At 40.7% G+C, this 20,830-nt stretch overlaps 1 protein-coding gene across 1 annotated transcript in view; it reads left to right on the top strand.

Moving 5' to 3' along the window:
- ctnnal1 (catenin (cadherin-associated protein), alpha-like 1) overlaps window positions 1-20,830 on the top strand; it is a 46,684-nt gene that overhangs the window by 10,811 nt on the left and 15,043 nt on the right. The window contains exon 2 of the mRNA XM_019264348.2: window positions 16,576-16,765. Coding sequence (XP_019119893.1) covers window positions 16,576-16,765 — 190 coding nt within the window. The remainder of the gene's footprint in view (window positions 1-16,575; window positions 16,766-20,830) is intronic.

Here is a 20,830-nt window from a genome sequence, read left to right as displayed (position 1 = left end):
CTTATTATTTTAGAAACAAGCCGGTGCCTTTGTGTCAGCTGCATTAGGTCAGCATCCCCAAAACAGCCACTGCAGTCATTCTTTTTCTGCAGAACATGCTATCGCTGTGGGAGGCTGTCACAGACCCTGGTTAAGCCACTTTCACACACTGTTCACTGCACACTATTATTTGTCCATTACTTGTAATTACCCATCATGATGACTGATGGAATGTTTTCGAGGCTGAGTTGGCAAGCAGTTAGGATTATCCTGTTGAGGACTTTATATAATTACCCAGTCATTAAACAGGGCTCAGTGTGAAGACAACCTGAAGGGGGCGACTTGCCAGTGGCTCGCTTGTTGTGTTCCTACCTACGGGTTGTTGTCGTCACGCAATGTTGCATTCAAGAAAGTGACTCGGGTACAAATGTTGCTTGAGCAATGGCTGCTGCTTCATTGAGACAGTTTTCTTTGGAGTCTGGAGAAATCTCTGACACTGATATTTTCTTTCAGGATAGGCTTGTTTTACAAACTCAGCTGATGATGATGACAGTGTGAGGATGCTCACTATAATTGTCATGTTCGTTTGGGATTGGACTTTCATCTTAATGATGTTGAGTGATGATGGATCTGGTTCTCTGACACATTTCGTCAAATTAACAGTTCCGCCTGTTTAGGTTTTACACAGGTACTCATCAGTCTTCACTGATGGCCCAGGAGATCCTTACTGAGATAATTGAGGAGCAGAATGAAGAATACAATAGAGCCTCATCAGCAACTAGAGTATGCTCTTTTCAAGTGCTTTCATATCCAGTTTCAGGAACACAAAGAAATCATGGAGGGGGACAATCAAAGCTTGGAGTCAGATAGCAAGAACAAAGTAGGCACAGCACACAGGACCACATTGAGGTTTCCAGAGCTCTCAAAGTTGTTATAGTCTAGTATGTACATTTTGATGCGTCTCACAAGGTAAAATTATTCAAAGTTGTTTTCATGGTTGACTGTGTGGAGCTTTGAATATGCACCTTAAGATTGTTCGGTTTAGTTATTCATTAATTGCAAATGTTTGTCTGTTTATGCACATCATCAACGGGACATGTCTTCAAATGAAACCTTCTGCTGAAATGTTTTTGTTTGCTGCTTTCGTTGCCTCTTCTCTTCCTGAAATGTAACCACTTGCCTAATAGAATTATATGAATATTCTATTACGGACCGGCAAGTCTCATTCAATTAGTGAAATAAGATATGACTTCGGTATCCAGGCAAAAGCTGTAGGCTGAAAGTTAGAAAATGTTCTCCTGAATGTTGCCAGCATTCATGATGAAGAGATTGGAGACCTCACATATAGATGTAATATTTGATGTGTCAGTATTTTTCTTCTGTGTTTTGCTTCCTTTTGTTACGTTCCCTTGCCAGATTAAACAACTGCCATACCCTTGTAAAAGATTTATTCCCAGGCAAAAGTATGAAGGACATGTCTATATGAAATAACCCGGGCTTCTATGGAACAAAGAGCCCAGTGTAGCCTAGAGAAATTTGTAACTGCATACGGTGTACATTTCCAAATGGGTGGGATCTCATCTGCATTGCCCCACTGCCTGGTCCAGAGATGTCTTTGATATTATGTCTTGGATGTTTTGTAAAAACCTGCTTAGATCAAAGATGTCTCTGCTGTCAGGCTCACTGTCTTGGTTTCAGTATGATAAAAGTTTCATTCAGATTCATCTAAAACAGTTGGATACAAATAAAGAAAAGTCTGTTTGTGTTGTCTGCATTCCTGTTCTGTTTTGTTTGGTAGTTTTAGATTTGTTAGAAGCTGACCAGACTTGCTTCACACTCTGGGACCTTGTTAATCTGATTTGCCTGCTGGCTATTTTCAATGTTTGGGATTTTTTAGGCTATATACAGTATCGTACATCTGTTTGAGATAAGCAAGAAGATGCATGTTTCGGTTGTTCACTGCCTCTGTTATATTTCTTACACCCTTAAAATGAGATGTGGTATGAGATGGTTTTCAGCTGCCAGCAGATGCCCACTATTCCAGGCGCATCGCTATTATCATGACCCAAACGCTGGTAGGAAAAAGTTGAGCCCATCTCTAGCATATACACTAATGAAACGCCTGGGGAAACATGTTTGATTTATTCATTTTATTATGTATTTGACAGCAGCACCTCCCTTGTTTTTGTCTTTTGCTCAAAACAAGCACAGAAAAGATCCCTTTTAACTACTGACTCTGAGGTTATTTAGCTAGAATTAGAGGTTTTAAGCATTACTATAATGTTGTATAGATTTTAATCATGACTTGTCACACTCCCTAAACTCATGTCATATAAGATAGGAAACAAGAAATACAATAGAATGCAATTTATTTATGTTTAGACCAAAATCACAATGATACATTTTGGTAATTACTATTATTTGCTTTCTTTCTGAGAGTTAGATGAGAATATTGATCCACTCATCAATACTTGCTAATTAACACATTATATGTTGGTTGTTTACCTGGCCCCGTACATAACCTCTTTGCAAATCTACAAAGTTTTTACCAGTTTGTAGTATGGATTAAAACCGTAAAATCAAATTTGTTCATTTGTGAGCTTTAGAGGTGCTCATAGGTGAGTTTTTTTTTTTTTAAACCAGGCTAGCTGTTTACCTGTTTCCAGTCTATATGCCAAGCTATTTTTTTTTGTTTTTGTTTTTAAATATAGGCAAGGAATTCAACTGTAACATCTAATGGCTGCTTGTGCACAGCAGTGGAGACCCTGCAGTTTAGAGTCCTCTGCATGATGCAGCTTTTCAGTAATAAAGAGCTTAGTTTTTTGAGTGCCTCTTGGTGCTGTGTTAATTCAATATTGGAATTAGATTAACTGTGATCTGATTATTATTTTTTTATTCACTTCACCACACCACCACACCAGCGACCTTAAAAGGGGTTTTGAACAGAAACAAGGTTGGTGTACCACAACAGTAATTTGTGTCATGGCCTGGTGCTCTGCAAACAGGGGAGATCGATTACCTCTGCTCCCCTCCCCATCTTAGTTAACCTTGGATCGTGGTTAACGGAGCAAAAATTGATCCAAAGCCATGTTTTGTTTGTCTACCCCCCAGCAAGGCCCATTGAATCAGAGGTCAGTCTCACTCACACTTCCTCATCTCGTCTATCCCTCGGTCCTATTCTGATAGAGAGCAAATTATTTACCAGCACACTCTGCAGTATCTAAAAACTTTGAAAGACTCATTTTGCTGTTGTTTCCTGTGACACTCCTCTCAGCCATGCCTTCTGTTTCCCTCCGTCTCAGCTGTCCACCCTCTTTCCTTATTTACTGTATGCCCTCTCCTGCCTATCTCTCCATCACAGCTGTCCGTCTGTTTTTCTCCCAGGTTTATCATTCTCTCTTATCAGCTGCTGCTGGTCCCTCTAGGCTTCCTGCACCTCATATCAGCCTTACTGATAACACTGTAGATTATGTGTTACAGTCAGTGCACTAACAAACCAGGTCAGTGAGGTCCCATAATACATTATTTATTTACTTGAATGAGTAATGTATCCCCTCAAATATCAAGTATGGCTTTTATTTACCTGGGAACCAAGCATTTGAACAAAAGTGTATCGTTAAAAGATGTTTTAATAAAGACTGATTTGATTTTGCTTGACAACATGTGTCATATGATAAGCTACAACTAGCTCAGGTCAGAGTGACTCTGGAGAGCTCTCTGCTCAGCAACCTCAATGGGCCCACTTAAGATTTGATAGATTTCCCATTATTTTCAGACAGCCATGATGGAGTACCAGGTAGAGCACAGCCTGTTCTGTTTTCCCTTTAACTTTTACTCTTTTTGTGGAAACACTACTCCGCCATGGCACATGAGTGGTAAGCCAGTCTGCTGCAGTGCCCTGGAGATGAATACTTCTCTTCATGTGAAACAATCACAAATATGTAATCTGGAAACCCTGTGCCATGTTTCCATCGCTCTGTTTGGAAATCCGTCTCCGAGAGGTTTCAGAGAGGCTATGAACACTTGAACCGTGGCAGCTCACCAAGGATCGATGCCAGGCTGTAATGCCAGGCAATAAGTGGGATTATATTTGTCGTTCATTTGACAGTGAACGGTCCCTTAGAAAATATGAGCTGAGTTTATTGGTTTGGTCTATCGTGTGCCAACCTTACAATCTATTCTCTCGTTTTGTCTTGGCTTCTCTGCATACACGTGGGAGGCTGAACCGGTTGTCTATCAGATTGCTGTAATGTAGAGCCAGCCACCCTTTACAATCACCCGCGGAAGAAGCAACTGAAGGCAGCAGAGATTTAAAATCTGTTTTAAGTAACACAACCACATTAGACTTGCTGTATTATTTATTTAATTCAAATGAGTCTACTTTTGGCATTGTTTCGAAGGCTCAGCAAACCAACAAACGAAGAAAGTTATAGAGCAAGTCTACACTGTCAGCATTAATAATAATTTGATTGATACACTCGTTTTTAAATTGGTTTAAGTGCTTTGTTCAGTAAAAACATATCTGCATTTTTCATTATATTCAAGGGGCTCCATGGTGAGTCAGCTAATCTGACCAGGCTTGAATTCCTTACACACAAAAAAATGATGATGCACACTGCAGCACCACTGACTGTTGTGCTGTGGTGCGACAAAAGCTGGAACAGGAGAGAAAGAGTACAGTATTTGACACGTACGCCACACTGTGAGTCATACGAAGAGCCTGAAGCAAACATTTCAGTTGACAACTCAAGTGTTAGATGCCACCTCAGCTTTAATGGGAAAGTCATGGTCACCTACAGAGGTTTAACAGCAAAGAGGACAGATAGATATTTAGCAAATCATGTTATTCCCTTGACCATGTAAATGCACTGTGAAAGCAGCTGACCTCTTAGTCCTGTACTAGAATAGTGATTAAAACTAAAAAGAAGAATGTCTTGGCTGGAGCTGGGCTGAGAAATATCAAAAGTTGGCGATGAATGCCTGGTCAGATTCTTCTTCAGTCTTTCTCACTTATTCTTCCATCAGATACTTTGTGGTGTAATCCAGGAATCAGGCTAATTTTAGATTTGGACTTTTTGTTTTTGTTTTGTTTAGTTAAATTTCTAATATGGTTACTTCTGTAAACATTTTGTGAAACTCTTCGATCGATACCACCCTCTCATTTGTATGGTAAACAGGACATTATAGCCAGGATATTGTTAGCTAGGCTTAGCATAAATACTGACACTGGTGTAGACATTTAAGTGGTATTGATCTCTCAGCAAGAAAGCAAATGAGCCCAATTCCCAAAATGTCAAACTATTCCATTTAAGACAACATTAAATTGAAATGTGTATGGATTGAGATATGTGGCATAATTTGTTAAATGAAAAGATTTGCAGGAAAAGATAAAATCCTTAAACTAAGATAAGTATTGTTTTAGTATGAAACAGTATTGTACTGACACCTGTATGCAAAATGTATACCCAGCTTTAGTCATGGCAGCCAAAGAAAATAAATAATACTAATGTGAATCTATAAGTCTATATAAATCCCTCTCTTTATCCATTTCTTCAGTAAAGTAAATGGTTAGGGCACGGAGAAGACACAGCATGAAAAGCAGGTGAGCCAGCGCCTCAGGGTGCTCTGTATCTGATGCTGACCCCCACCGTACATTCCTACATGCATCCCTAGGTACACTGGAGAAGGGGCAGGTGGACAGTTGAGACAGCCAGAGGGAGTTTGACCCAGCAGTCACGTTGTGTTTGGGGCACATCTCTCCTCTCCTTGGTTGACCCCCCCCCTCCTCCTCCCTGACTTTCTCTTTGTCTGTTTCTGTCTCCATCACTCTCTCCCTCCCACCTACTATCCAGTGAATTACGTGAGCAAGAAGGAATGAAAAGCGGTATTGTGCTCTGTTGACTGCAAAGCTGTGTGTGTGTGTAACTATGTTTCAGTGGCTGTCTTTTTCTGCTCTAGCGCTTTGCAACTATGCCGACATCGCAGCCTTGACATGCCACGGTGGTCAGAGGAGCAGAGAACATGTTTAAACCAGTGTTATATATAGCATGTTTTCCGTATGTCAGATCTCACTTGCAACACACATACTGTAGAACGCATGCCTCTACTACAGCAGTGCCATATTTTGCCACTAAAAAAGTTGTTTTTATGAAGACAGAGAATCCATTACATCATTTTTACGTGCACACAAACTGATTTATTCACTGAATAATGTAGGTAGTGGAACCCAGCCTAGTAAAACGGCACTGTACATAACACATTGCCTCATTGTACAGCTTGGCATAATGCTTTGGAACAGAGCCCAGCACCACAATACAGTGTCCAATAACATAGTAGTTAGACACCAATGCCTATGTGTGGCCTCTTTCTGGCATCCTTCACGTGATTGTTCACAGTGAGAATGAAGGCGTATTTCATCCTGCTCTTTACCTGAGCCCTAAAAAATTTGAATTGTTTCCTATAGAGAGGAAGAAAAGAAAACCGATTAAGGCTGCTTGTGCTTGTTAAGTGCAATTAACATTTTTTTGTGAATGGCCTTCACAGGCACCAAGGTATTGAATCAAAATCGCAATACTCCTTTAGTGCTGACAGAAATGCACCTAAAGCAGAAAGTATCGGAAAAGCTTAAAGTTGGCCTTGAATGCTTTGAATAGATTTTGTAATCTTGTTTACTTGTCAGACAAATGATTGATGATTTCAATTATTTATTTATTTTTTAAACTAAACTGTTTTATTTTATGTAGGTAATGTTCTTGTGTGGCTGCTTGTATTTAGACAGCCTTCAACTTTTGATAGATTGGTTTCTTTGGTTGAATATATATACACATTAATTTTTCTGAAAAAAAGGTACTATAAAGTATTGCATTGGCATAAGTATCAAAAAAGAATTCAAACAATACCGAGCCGTAACTGGTCCACAAGTAAATGTGCATTGGGCTATTTCTGACTGTAATTTATTTGCTCTTGAATAAAAGGCCTCAACAGAGTCACTAAAGAGACTTGATATGTTGGTCATTGTCCTTCTTGAGGAGTTGGTGTTACACACTGGGACGCAGCTAGTTATTATTCATCAGCTATAACTCTCTTGCGGATGTTTGCTGAGGATTCAATCTGCCCGTCCACATATTCAAATGTCAGCTGTGATTGCTGAGCCAAAGCTTGAAGGCCAAACAGTGCCCTTTTCCCACACAACTCCAATGGGGTACAATCTGATAAAAATCCAAACTCATTCAACTTCTAGCCCGCATGCCGTTCAGGTTGTCTTAACTGTCCGTCAGCCTTCGTCTCTGAACACTTCTCTGTGTCTACCTCCATCTGTATCAGCCTGTTTGTCTGTCTCTCTGGCCGCACGTCTGCTGGAGTGGGCTAAAGTTCACATCATGCGCTCGTCCTCTCATCTGTAACCTTTTGTCACATGTCACTCACTTCCTCATCCACTATGTTTTCTGTGTGCGTCAATCAGTCAGAACGTGAAAAGTGGCTCAGAAACGCCACATGGTTCACAGCTGTGAGCGACATGGAATCATGAAAACATGACAATGAAAATATAGATTAACATCTGTTACTGCTAACAGCTACTGACCTACTCCTCTTTAATTACCCGAGCATCAAAACACAAATCTTGAGTAACTAGCAAAATTCCTCCACTAGCAGTTTGGAATGTGAATAAATCAATATTTTCTATACATTTGATTTAATTTTTGTTTTTTCCACTTGGGGAAAGCAGAAAAATACTGTGAATGCAACAGCAGCATATTATCACCTTTTATAGGTTCACATATCTCTTGTCATTTACACAGAGCAACCTGCTGAATGGAAGTCCAACATTCACTTTCATTTTGCTCTTATACAAATGTGGCTTTGTAGCTGTGAAGCGCTTCACTATGTTCACCTGCCAACCTTTCACTGCAGAAGACTAATGCTGTGTTAATAAGAGCGAAGAAGATAAATCTTTAATAGAAAAGCAGCGTCCTCATGCATCTGCAGTTGAAGTGTCAAAGGGACATAAACACATAGGCATAAATACACAAGGATGCTAATTAGTTTGTTGGCAGTAGCTTCACTGCATGGCTGTCAGCTTGCCTGTCTGTTGGCCTCTGTCGTCTTCCTGCATCCATCACCTCCTCTGTGCCCTTCTCCCCCCTCTGACTCTCTTTTGCAATCATCCGGTATTATCCGTGTTATCTTGTGGTCGTATAGACACACGGTGATCTTTTCTCTGGAATTATCTGTCTTGCTGGGTAAAACCATCTGTGTTCAATCGCCCTAAAGGCCCACAGCTACTACTGCCAAATCACTGCGCTCTCTATCTCTGGGAAGTTTGGTGCTTCAGCTAGATAGGTGTGTGTGTGTGTGTGTGCGTGTATGAGGAAGCAGTAGAGAGGGGAAGTGGGCTTCGATAGTTTGATGCAGTCTTATGATGTCAGGCTGGTATCACTGGTTTGAAGAGCATAAATTGGGCTCCTATATCAGTCTGCTCTGAGGTCAGTTTTCCTTAGGAAATGCTCCAGAGAAGCAGGGTGCTGGAGCTTTCTGTTTGACCTCCACAGGCTCATTACAACCAGTATAGTCTGTCTGTGCTGATAAGACATACTTTCTCTTTTACTTTCTAATCTAGACTGTGGTTACTCTCTTTAAATACCTGTGCATCCCGGAGCTCGACTGATATGAGATCTTTGAGACCAGTAATGATATCGATTTTTGAGCTGGAATGAAACTATTTCTTCGTGGGAAATTCTATGTGAACTAGTTACTCAAAAGGTTGTCTTCAAAACTTTATTTCAGTAAATATACTTAAACATGTTTAATAATTTAACGTACACTGTACATTGTCAAGTTCTAGTTGACAATGTTGACAGCTGCTTCTTCTCTTTTTCTTTTCCCATCTGTTTTTTACAATGGGGAGTCTGCACAGAGTGTTTTATTTTGAATATTGACCAGGTATGCTGTTTCTGTGCTTGATATCCGACCTGCTTCATCTGCTCCGTGCTGCTATTTTCTGCACAGCAGAGCTAGCTGTTTCTGCTGGAATCACAAGCATTGTCTAGAACGCTGGCGAGCTACACTGTGCTGCTTGACACAGTGTTGGAAATTACAGTTGGATAAACTTTGCAGTGACTCCCATTATATAACCCCAATCTTATGCTCTGCATTATATACTGAAATAAACACTCTTTTCATATTGGATAACATATATGCTGATATCAACATGTCTGCAATAGGCCATATCAGGCGACTGATATATCTGTCAGGCTTGCATCCAGAAAGACTAACTGAAGGCTTACGTAACAAACAGCAAACTGCTTCTTTCTATTACTTCTCCCAGATGTATAAGTTGTTTTGGTTTGGTGGCAAAGCTTATAGTCTTTAGAAGCTGTGTAAAGATTAAAATGTCAACTCAAGTGGACTTGTGGTGAGTGTGCGTGAATGTCTCTGCAGGTGTGTGTGTGTGTGTGTGTGTGTGTGTGTGTGTGTGTGTGTGTGTGTGTGTGTGAGTAGATGAATGCATTATCAAAGAATGCATAACCAGTCAAGACTACATATGGATGTGGTTCAGCATAGCTGGAGCTTTTATGCTAAATTGAACCAGGTACACCAGAGAACTTAAATTCTGCTCTCATTACCTGGCTCTGTAACTCTTTCCATTGTGTCTTTAGGCAGCTTAAGGAGCATAAAATGAGTGCAGCTTACATTTTCTAGATTGTTATTATTGCACATTGAGTTTAAATGGGCTGCTGGCCCCGCATGTTTTACTAATAGTTTGGTCAGTAATGACCAACTGGTGTAAAGTCTGTGTCCACAAAACTGGCTGTATTTAGTTGGACCAGTTTGGGCTTTGTATTCTTGACATTGGGGCCCCAGAAATTAACTTATTCCACTGGGGAATGAAAAGGCATATGCTCTCTGAGTAAGAGTTGGATGGTGCAGTAGTTCTACTCTTTCTTATTTTGGCTGTTCTGGTGCTGTTCATGATTTTACAGCATACCCCAAAGGATGCAGCTTAAACATCACAAGCTGCTACTGTATCATATCAGGCTGTACTGTACTGCAGGAGTTTGGCTCCAGGGACTTGAAGCACTTGCACACGCAGAAGACTGCTGGAGGAGAGATGAATGAAAGTGAGGAGGCAAAAACAGAGACTGTTTAAGTTAGAAGGGGAGAAGTATTGTGCTAGATGCACAGTGAGGAAGAAACAAGACATGATGTAGATGTGACGTTTACAAAACTATAAAGCTGCAGGAGAAATTAGCATGGATAGGACAAACGTTCAGTGTCCTTATGGGTGCAGTTCTCGCTGCAACAATGATGCCTTTGTTCTCTAATGGGCTGAAATGAGACCTGGAAGTGTTCTTTTTCCTGTTTATTTTAGCAAAGTGATCCATATGCTGTAGAGTTTGTGTAATGAGAGGAACAACCTGAGGTGTACAGAAACAGGAGGCTACCAAAGTTTCGGCAAATGGAGAAAATCTTCGGGATATTAATGAGGACAAACACTAAAACTCACACAAAACGATGCAGACAGTTTTCATTATAGTAAACACGGCCAAAGCATTACACCTCCTGTTTTGTTTCTCTCTTCCTCCTCTCCATCTCCACGCACAAACTACTGTCCAGTGAATTTCCTGCACATACACATCATGGTTATTCAAGCACACACACAAACACACACAGCACCGCAGTAAACACGCACATGTGCCGGTGCACACACACTTTAGTAGACAAATAAAAAAGAACTGCTGTTACTACAGATGGATTGATAAGGTTTCTTCTTTGATTTACACCCTAACATTCACACATGTGGAAATTCTTGAGCTTGACTGCCAATGGCTGAATGTGATCTGAGTTCCTTTACAAGGATTGTGTGTCTAATCTAAACCTTTCTTTTAATGTTTGTTTTTTTTCCTTTGGAGACAAAAGAAAAAGTTCTTTTTGAGCTGTTGCTCCCGTCAGCATGCCGAGTAAAGCCTAAAGTAATCAGAGATATAAATTATAAAAATAAGCAGACGAATATAACACTTGCCAAAGCAAGCAATTATTGTGATAAATGGCTGCAATGTGTGTTTAATAAAAGCCCAGTCAGGCCTCCAGGATGAGCTTGTTCGCACTCACTTTTATCTCACTGCTTTTGTTTGCGAAAGGATTTTCTTGCAGTTATTAAATGACAAGAATGACGCAAATTTGCCACTGGAAGAGAGAGGCTTTGAATTGATTTGTTGTGAGTATACTGGATTTTCCTTTCACAAATGCACCCCATTTATCCACGCATTTATACAGCCGCACAATCCAAGAATCAGACGGAGGAGGAAAACATGCAGAGAGAAAGAATGACTCTGATAACTTTCTCCCGGCGTAGCCATTCAATGAAACTCTTGTCAGTAGCCATGGGAGGCAGCCACAAATGTTTCCAGCTTTTGTTACCCTCTGATTTATAGCCGGTCAGTGTGTCCTTGAGGTGTTAGTCTAGATTTCCTGCTAACCAATGGGTGGGCTTTCTTCGTGCATTGTGTTGCTTGGAGTAAGCTGTTGATGTGGCTTATATGGCTTTGTAATTGTCCTCCTAATTATGGACAACAAAGAGATGAGAAGTGGATGGCAGGGAATTGACTTGTGTTCCAGGGGAGAAAGTAACAAGAAGGCGATGGACAGACTCTGATGTGTTAATGAATGTGAGATTTTACTTTTTAAGAGATTATATACAGAGTTGTGTGTGCATAAGTGGTCTTTACACTGTTATTTTAAATCTTGAAGCAACATTATGTAACTTTTCTACCTTAAAATAATTATTTAAAGATGCTACACTGACGTGTAGTACGTATACGGGTACGATCACCCACAATTAAGGTCACACACCACTAGCTATTTCACTTATTTTGGTGAAACTGGATCATATTTTATGGAGAAAATGTTTTCTGGTTTTCCCTCTGATGCCCTCCAATTGTTCTGTCCTCAACTCTCAGTAATGTACAGCAACTGTAGATGGGCACTGAGGGAGTGTTAGCAGTTAAGATAGGCGTATTGGGAGGCCTGGGCTGGGGTGTGAACGAATCCTGATGGGGAGCAGAGCCAGTGTTGTGAATGGGGAACTATGTAACAGAGCTCGGCAGCCTCTATGGACATAACAGCAGGGACAAAGAGACCCAAGGGTATGTTGATGGAGGAAGCTAGGAAGAGAAAAGGAGAGGGTGACCGAACAAGAAGCCTCTGGATAATAGTAAATCTGGAACTGAAATAAAAAGCTAAAAGGCAGATGCCGCAACAGTGGTATTACCTTCTTAAACACTAAATTGCAAAAATAATGTTGCTTAAAGATAGGACATTTTTTCGAGCTTTTCTCTCGTTCAATGTCAAGTGCACAATAGTGCCTGTAACAAGCTGGAATCAACAGGTGTGTTGCTTTAACAAGGCTATTAAAACTTTCTTCAAACTTAAAACTAAAAATAGAAGGTTGGTCTAGGGTTAGCACTATTGGAGTTGAAGCAAACTCTTCTCAGTGCAAGCCATTATAGGACCGTTGACACAACCAAACCAGGAGGGAGGAGTTTTTTTGTTTTGTTTTGTTTTTTGGTCAGGGAAGTTTTCAGTTAGGCCTGTCAGTAAACAAATCTGTTGGATGTCTGGCTTTGCACCTAAAGCGACATTTGTGCTTATTTCACACATTTCATGTAAATCCTCAACTGGTTTTGGGAGGCTTTGGGCCGGATGCTGCTTTGTAGGGAGTGCTCATTGGCATTCAAACACTGCTGAAGTGCAGCAGAGCACAGCAGCATGGTGAGGGTGTGTGTGTGTGTGTGTGTTTGTGTGAAACATAGAGATGAAAAATAAACTGAGAAGAGACATTTTAAATGAGTAGACTGCAGTGAAATATACAGCACACCCCCTAACCTTTGGCCTGAAGGCAACTTTAATGGTTGAGCTGCTGCCTGTAAAGAGTGAGGTTTGGTGTCGAACCTCAATACTTTTTTTGGTATCAATTGAAATGTCTCCAAGAATATGGAGTATCAAAAATACGTGAAGGGCTGAAAGTTGGCATTGAATGTGTGGGAATATTTGTAATCTTGTTTACTTATATATATCGATCAGATATTTGCTAGGGGCATCACAATTCTTGAAATCCACAGTTTGATTTGACTTTTGATTTCAAATTTATTTTATTCTTATACAACACAAGCAGCTATGCAATTTTTAGACTGTCGAGTCTTGATTCATAAAGATCAAAATTTGATGGTTTTATGTCTGAATGACTGTCAGCTTCAGCCTAACAGCTATATGGTATCAAGTTTGACATGACTGTTTTTTGAAATGTACCACACAAAGGCTTTATGGTCAAATAATCTGCTAAACAAGAGTCACTAGATTACTTGCAAAAAACTGGGACAATGGGCAAATCAGTAATTTTTGAAACTGAAAACCCATTTGATTGATTTTTGGCATAAAAATTGCAATTGTGATACTTTAAATAATGATCTAACCATTAAGAATGTGGCTTCTGTTGTAAAAAGGAATTGAATTTCAGTTTCTCCTGTGTTTTACAAACATGCAGAATAAATGTGCACTTGTCTTTGTCTCTGAACAATAAGGCTGACACAAGTTCCTTTTGATTCGCACACAAACACAACGGCCTCTCTTCTGCGATGGCACTGGATCAATATTATGTTCTCTCCACCCTGCTCTGTTCCTGTTTGCACAGGCCTGTAAATGTACCCACCTTCTAATCCCTAATGGAGGATATCCCAGGCAGTGGTTATTCTCTTCTCTCTCTCCCCGTCTCTCTTTGTAATTCACACACAGACTCTTTCACTGTTTGTCTTTCAAAGACGCACAGTGTTAAACTAACTTCACCCTCTACTCGTTTGCCGCAGTGTGGAAAAAGCTTTTCACACAGGAAGATCTGTTATCAGGTCTTCTCTTGGTGTCACTTTTGACCCTCTTTTGTTTTCCCGTGTCTGTCTCTCAATCTCTTTCTGTCACTTTCTCTTCCTCTCCCCTCACGCTGGGAGCCTCAGCTGGTGTTTGTATACCTGCACACATGCACACATGCACACACTCACAGGTTCCTCTCTCATGCTCTCTCCCCACTTGAACACTGGCTTCTGGATCAGCGCCAGCCTGAGTGTTCCTGAGTGTCACCATTTGCTTATACAAGTCCTCTGGGGTAAAAGTCACGCCTTTCTCTGTATTCTCACATGCATGCACCCTGCAAACATTAAAAAAAAGCATGTGCAATACCTTGCACATACACTTTCGGTTGTACAAAAGACGCACAGGTTTCCAAAAAAAAGCAGGGACAAATATATTTGCCATCACAGAAATCAGGTCTGTTGTATAAAGTGAATGTCTCCTGCACAGCAGTCCATTTTCTGACGTAGGTCTGAATCATGTGTCACGGTGCCCTAATTCCCACTGTTGAGCCGCACAATGTCCAGCCAGTCAGCGTTGGTGCTTTCTAAAGAGTAGCCTACTCTGTGAGTCAGTGGAAAAAAACACTGGGCTCACAAGGAAAGGAAGCTCTAATACTGAGACAGACAACAAGCTCTGAATAGTGGGCGAATGGAGGGCTTTATGAGTACTTTTAGGGTCAGGGTCTTGCTGCAGAACAATGGAGAGCAAGAAAAGTTTAGAAGAAGAAAAAAAGTTTATTTCAACTGCCTGCCTGTGCCATTTAAACAACTACTCATCAGAGCAGCTTACACTGTGATACTCACATATACACATAGACCACATTGATACAACTGCAGTCTTTTATTATGCTTCTGAGCACCTTCATGGCTCCTACAGTGATAGGGGAGTAATTTAGTTATGTTAGTCAATGCATGTTTTGTTCGTTCATATCTTGACTTTTTCTTTAAATCCATCACAAACTTCATACAACAACACTACAAACTACTTTGTGATTGAACAGAACTGTGCAGATACAGATATGACCTTTTATTACTGAAGGGATTTTTTAAAAGTATTTCTCAAGAGAAAGTCATTTGCTGTGCGCAATGCTGATGAGCATGCAGGCTTGATTCTGTGAATCTACTTGAGGCGTGTTAAACATGATGTCATGATATCAGTTTAAAGAAAACTTGGTGGTACTTTGTGTCAGTGTTGGATGATGTGTGATGTATAGTTTTAATGTGGGTCATGTCTCACAGGACAGCAACTCAAGAGGCTTGCTGACTCAGCCTTATTTAGTGTTGTGGCGTTCAAAGTCAGGAGGCACACGTGGCAGGTTTACAGTCGTCGTTTTGTGGTCTGCCATTAACAATCATGACTCTGTAAACTGTAATGTAGAGTTTAGTTTGAGTCAGCAACTATTTTGATATTCTATTAGATTCCTTCAAATAAATATGCAAACATGTAATGGTTGAGGTTTTCAAATGTGAGAAATTGTTTCTTTCTTGGTCTTCCGTTTATAGTAAATTGAATAATTTGGGGGTTTGGCCTTTTGGTTGGACAAAATAAGACATTTAATTGCCTCACCTAGGATATTGTAATGGTCACTTTCACTGTTTTCTGACATTTTAATGGATGGAAATAAATAAAACATCAATTAGTCAAGCCTAGGGATTACTGTAGTATAGCTTAATTTTAATGTGTGTTAACTGTGTCTCATGCTGCTACTGGATGCTTGAATTTCACTCAGGATCAATAAAGTGTCTATCTGTCTTTGGATTTTTATTAATTACAAAGCGAGCCACAGGCCACCACCCAGATAACTAAAAGCAACAATTAACAATCTGGCCCATGTTGTACCTGGTAGGTGCTGAGCTCTAACAGTGTGTCCACTTTCAAAGTCAAGTCACGTAACACATTTCAAAGGATTTCATTCAGATTCTTTCAGTGTGTTGTATTCCTGTGTCGTTCAGCCTGAGCTCAGCAGAACCAGCGTGTGTTCTGTAGCCCACAAAGACTTCACTGTAAAAGATTCCCCACTTGGACCACCTGCAGCTGTGGACCAATTAAAATCACCACCCAAATGGTTCGACGCACGCATACTCACACTCACAATGATAACAGCTGAGGAGAGTGGAAGCAATCAATAAATAATTGATGATAATTGGCTCTATCCATTCATAATTGATACCCTCAATTACCACTAAGAGGCCCCACCTGAGTTTGGTGTATGTGTTCGTGGGCTCCTGTTGGTCTTGTATTTGCCACAGAGGATGTGTGTGCCTATCTGGTGCTTCTCTTTTTTTTTTTTCATATTTTGTGAAGTATTGTGTTGGGTGTGTTTGAGATTGTGTGTGTGTTTGTGCTGTAGATATGCTTTCACTTTCTCTGTCTTTTCTGACACGCATAGCAAGTTATCCATGCCGCGTCTTCCAGAACGTTATCTCCTCCCGTAGCTGTACAGGCAGGAAACTCCTCTCTGCTGATAAGCAAATGGAGTGTGTGCTTCAGACTCAACATGGTCCCTTATCAAAGATATTGTTTTATGATATTGATGTAATCACAGCATACTTTCACTGTTAAACAAGAGGTCATGATTCTAGATTGGCAACATGCAACTTGTGTATTCATTTATCTTCCTCCAAGCTTTGAATGAAATGGAATAACGGAAGTAATGTCTGTCTTTCTCTTTTTTTGTCTCTCCACACATTCCTACAGATCACCACTCTGATCAACCATAAAGACAAGCCAAAGAAGTCAGAGCGCACCCTGGCAGCCATACACAGGGTGGGCCAGGCAGTGAGTGTGGCTGTGGGGCGTTTTGTTGCTGTCGGGGAGGCCATCGCCACAGAAAACCATGAGCTGAAGAATGAGATGGGTCAAGCCTGCTTCGAGGCACGCAGAGCAGGTAGCGTGCTTCAACTCAACACTTTGTCGCATGCTTCTCTTTTGGAGGCCATGGCACTTATTTTGTTTTAAATTCATAGTGGGTACTGTATCTTCCTGTCACAAGCGTGGCCTAATGATGTTCACAAATTGCCATTGAGGCTGATTTAGCTCGTCACCCAATAAGGCTTAAGTTATTGTCTTCTCATCAGTGTTTATTTGTTAAGACAAACTGTGACAGTCTCATAAAGCACCCGGCATCACCTGCAGGCTTCGCACTGTTATCAAATTTGAGCAAATTTCGATTTGTCTGGACAGCCTGGCTGTCAAACAGCATTATACCAGAGGACCTCCAGAGTGATCTAAAGACATTGTTGTTATTAGGTTGGAAGTAAAGATTGAAAAAAGTGCTTCTTCACCCAAGGGTCCTGTCTAGAAGGAGGGAATGAATGTGTCAGCACTGGCTTGGAAAAGCACAGCTATAATAGATTCTGATAGAAGGCTCTTGAGGACTTTATGCGTCAAGCTGTTGGCGAGATTGAAGGAGTAGTTTTCCTGATATTCACTGCCACATAGATTGCTCCTGTGTTACGTTGAAAAATATTTTTCAACCTGAGGTCAGGACCCCTAATTTCATTTTCTGTCTGGGCCTTTTTATATGGAGTTTAAATTTCTTCTCATGTCTGCATTTCTGCAGTTTTTTCCCCATTCTAAAAACATTCAGGTTGGGTGATAGACTTGCAAACTGTCCAGGGTGTAGTCCACATCCACATGTGTAAATGCAATAGGCCAAATCTGTTTGGACATATGGATATGTCAGGTATGGAAACAAGTGAGAGAGACAAAAGTACGAAAGATTGTAGCGGGTTGAAAACAGTGACAACCACTGTGAAGAAACAAGAATGTGTGGATCACTCTCAACTTTTGTTGAACCTGTGAAACGATAGGTGATGGTTTTGTCAGGAACTTGCTTCTCTCTGTCTCACTTTGTTGTAACCTTTTGCTGTTGCTAAAAATACACACTCAAAACGCACATACTCAAAACCCTGTATTGTCCTGTCTGTCTTAACTTTGTTTGGATAGTAGTCCCCTCGGAGAAACTCTTCTTTATGTCTGGAAACTTAGTTATTATCAGGCAAAACAAGGACCTCATTTAGCCTCCCACAGAACTGGCCGGAAACAATATCACATCGGATAGGAATTTAGACACAACACTGTGATAATAGGTTTATTTTGGTGGAACCGGCTTGTGTAGGAAAGCGTTTAATCCTCACACGGCACTGATTTGAAAAGACGGCTAAAACTCAGACAAAGAGAGCGCTAGTGGGAGGAGGAGAATAGACTGATGAGAAAATGTGTGTGTGTGAAAATGTGTGCGTGTGCAGCACAAGGACAAGTAAAGTATATGTGTGATTCCCCACTGTGACTAATTTATTCCAGTTCCCACTTTCCTCTTAGGGAGGTGTACACAGTTTTCCCTTGCACTTCTCCTAATGGACACTGCACAATTGTGTCCTGATTTTTTTTTAAAAGAAGAAATTTATAACTCATCTTTTTAAAAAGAAATAATGGAGACATCTTCAGGGATGAAAAAAAAGAGAATTTTTCGAGTCTTTAATTCTCTGGGAGAGAAAAGGGCTAGTTAGTGAAGGATTGACATTTCTCTAATACCTAGCCAGAGGGAGAGTTTAATCAGGCAGGCTTCAGCCTTGTGCGCCATAATGAATGAAATAAAGGCAGGCTGAAAGCACTACTTTAATTAGATGCTACCCATCATCAGAGCGGTGGACAGATCCAATGAGGCAGGTCAGTGAAGGCAATCTGTGTTGGATCTCTGTCTCTTTCATTCAGTCTCTCAGTGTCATTCTCACATTTGCGTGCTTCTGTCTCACTTTCTCTTTCTCCCTCAGAAAGATTTAAGGTGAGATGGTAGTTCAAAATGATCTGAGCACATACAGTGGGTGTGCATAGCAGTAAGGTGGTAAAATAAAAAGAGGGGATATGATTGCCTTTAAGTGCAGTACCAGCACAGCAACTTTTCACTGTGGAATGATACAGAAACAAGTCTCCAGCAATGTTTTTATTTTATTTTGCTATAGAGACGTTGCAATTTTGTGCATTATTATGTCTGCATGCACACATCACTACAGCCTCTTCTAGGTAACGCAGGTGTGATAGTTTGTTTGGACGCTGGTGCTCCACGTCCACCACTGGGTGCCATTTTTCATATGGCACAACACTGATGTTGTACTCGAGCTGTATTCAAAGATGAGGTCACAATATTTACATGGTCCGCTTTACAGTGAGATGCTCCCATGCTGGACTACATTTTGCCACTTTCATCTGCCTCATCATCTCCAATTGACCTTTCCATTGTTGTGCCAGTAGTAGTGCAGAGGTGAGGTACGCCCTCTTGTGGCCTAAAAGTTAAGCTCTAGAGAAACAGAACACACAACATGGGTTGTTGGTTTATACATTTTTGATTGGTTAAAGTCTTTAAGGCAATTGATTATTAATTATTTAAGTTAGCATGCTTTGCAAATTAGTGCTCAACACAAAGTACAACTGAGGCTGGTGAGATTGTTTTGGAGGTATTTTCTCACAAACCACAAAAAGTATCAGTCGTTTCAAACTAATGATGGCATTAGATGAAGTTGACAAATCACCAAAGTTAATAAAATTCATCCTGAGGGGATCATAAATATCTGTATCGATTTTTTTTTTTTTTTTTATCGCCAACCACCTGCAAACATTGCAATCCATTGAGTCATTTGAGATCGACTGGCTGCAAGCACTGTAGCGACACATCAAGAATCACCTTTTCAAGTTTTCACTTATGAATAATAAATTTATCATACAGAAAAAGGCAGAATTCATTACACCTGCTGCATGATTTCCCATGTAGGAACAAAACTGCTTTTCACTGTGAGTTAAATATACAAAGATTGTGAATACAGAAGATAACTAAGGGATAGCTTTGTTTTGTGTTTAATGAAAAATCTATCCTCATCCATAATCTGGGATTCAGATGGTAGAGTTGGCTCACTCTGCTTTCCTCTCTGTTAGTATCATGGGGGTTAGGCAGCAGTCTTTGTGAGTCAGGGCTAGATGTTTTAACTGGTTAGTGGAGCTGGCACTGAAAAGCAGCCTGTCGGATGCAATCAGTTCGTCAGTGCTGCTTCTTTTTAAGGACCAGTCAAACCAAAAAGACAGCCAAGCTGCATGACCCGCATAGCTATCTCCCCTACCCCCTCCTTTCTGAGCTCTGTCTTTCCCTGCAATTTCTCTCCCACCCCCTCTTGCTCTTAACTCTGGGCATTTTACTCTTGATAGGTACTATTTTGGGGATGTGTATTCAGGCTAAAACTCTGTATTCTTCCCGTTTCAGGGCTTTTACACGCAGGCTTAGAAAGAGAGAAAAAAGGAAAGTTGGACTGCGTGGAAATGCTTTTTTAAAATTTGCATATTTTGTGTATAAATTTGCTATAGCATGTTTGCCAATTGTATATAAGGAGCTCAGTTGTCTGCCCCCCAAAACTACTTGCATAATCCCCAAAGCATATGCCAGAAGTGTTTAGGTCAGGCCGACATAGCTGTCAGGCCCACTGTGTTGTATATAGTAGCATTGTGCTTCATCCTGTCCACGAATACATGCTCTCCTGGAGGTGACAAGTGACAGATTGGAAGAACATTCCTCCACACTGTCTGAACTAACTTGGAGGGCATTTGGCAAATTATCAATTGACCATCCATCTATCCATTATCCATTATCTTATCTGGGTCCAGATCTCTGTGGCAGCAGGCACAAGCAAAATCGCCTAAAGGTCTTTCTGGCCGACAACACATCCTCTAACTCTTCCCAGGGAATCCCTGAAAGCTCCCAGGCCAGATGGGATATGTACGCCCTCCAGCATGTTCTGGGTCTGTCCGTACAACTGGGAGGAGACCCCTGATTTATCTGGCAGTTAACCGGAAACTCTCACGTCTGACCGAAAGTCCTTTTGCACCGTCTCTCCAAATTAATTTTTTTTTCCGTTTTTTATTGTTCTTTTTTTTATGCATTATAATAAAGCAATCTCATAAGCTT

Source organism: Larimichthys crocea, chromosome XIII (assembly GCF_000972845.2).
Source record: "Larimichthys crocea isolate SSNF chromosome XIII, L_crocea_2.0, whole genome shotgun sequence".
In the NCBI taxonomy this organism is placed as follows: domain Eukaryota; kingdom Metazoa; phylum Chordata; class Actinopteri; family Sciaenidae; genus Larimichthys; species Larimichthys crocea.
This window is presented reverse-complemented; position numbering and strand designations above follow the sequence as displayed.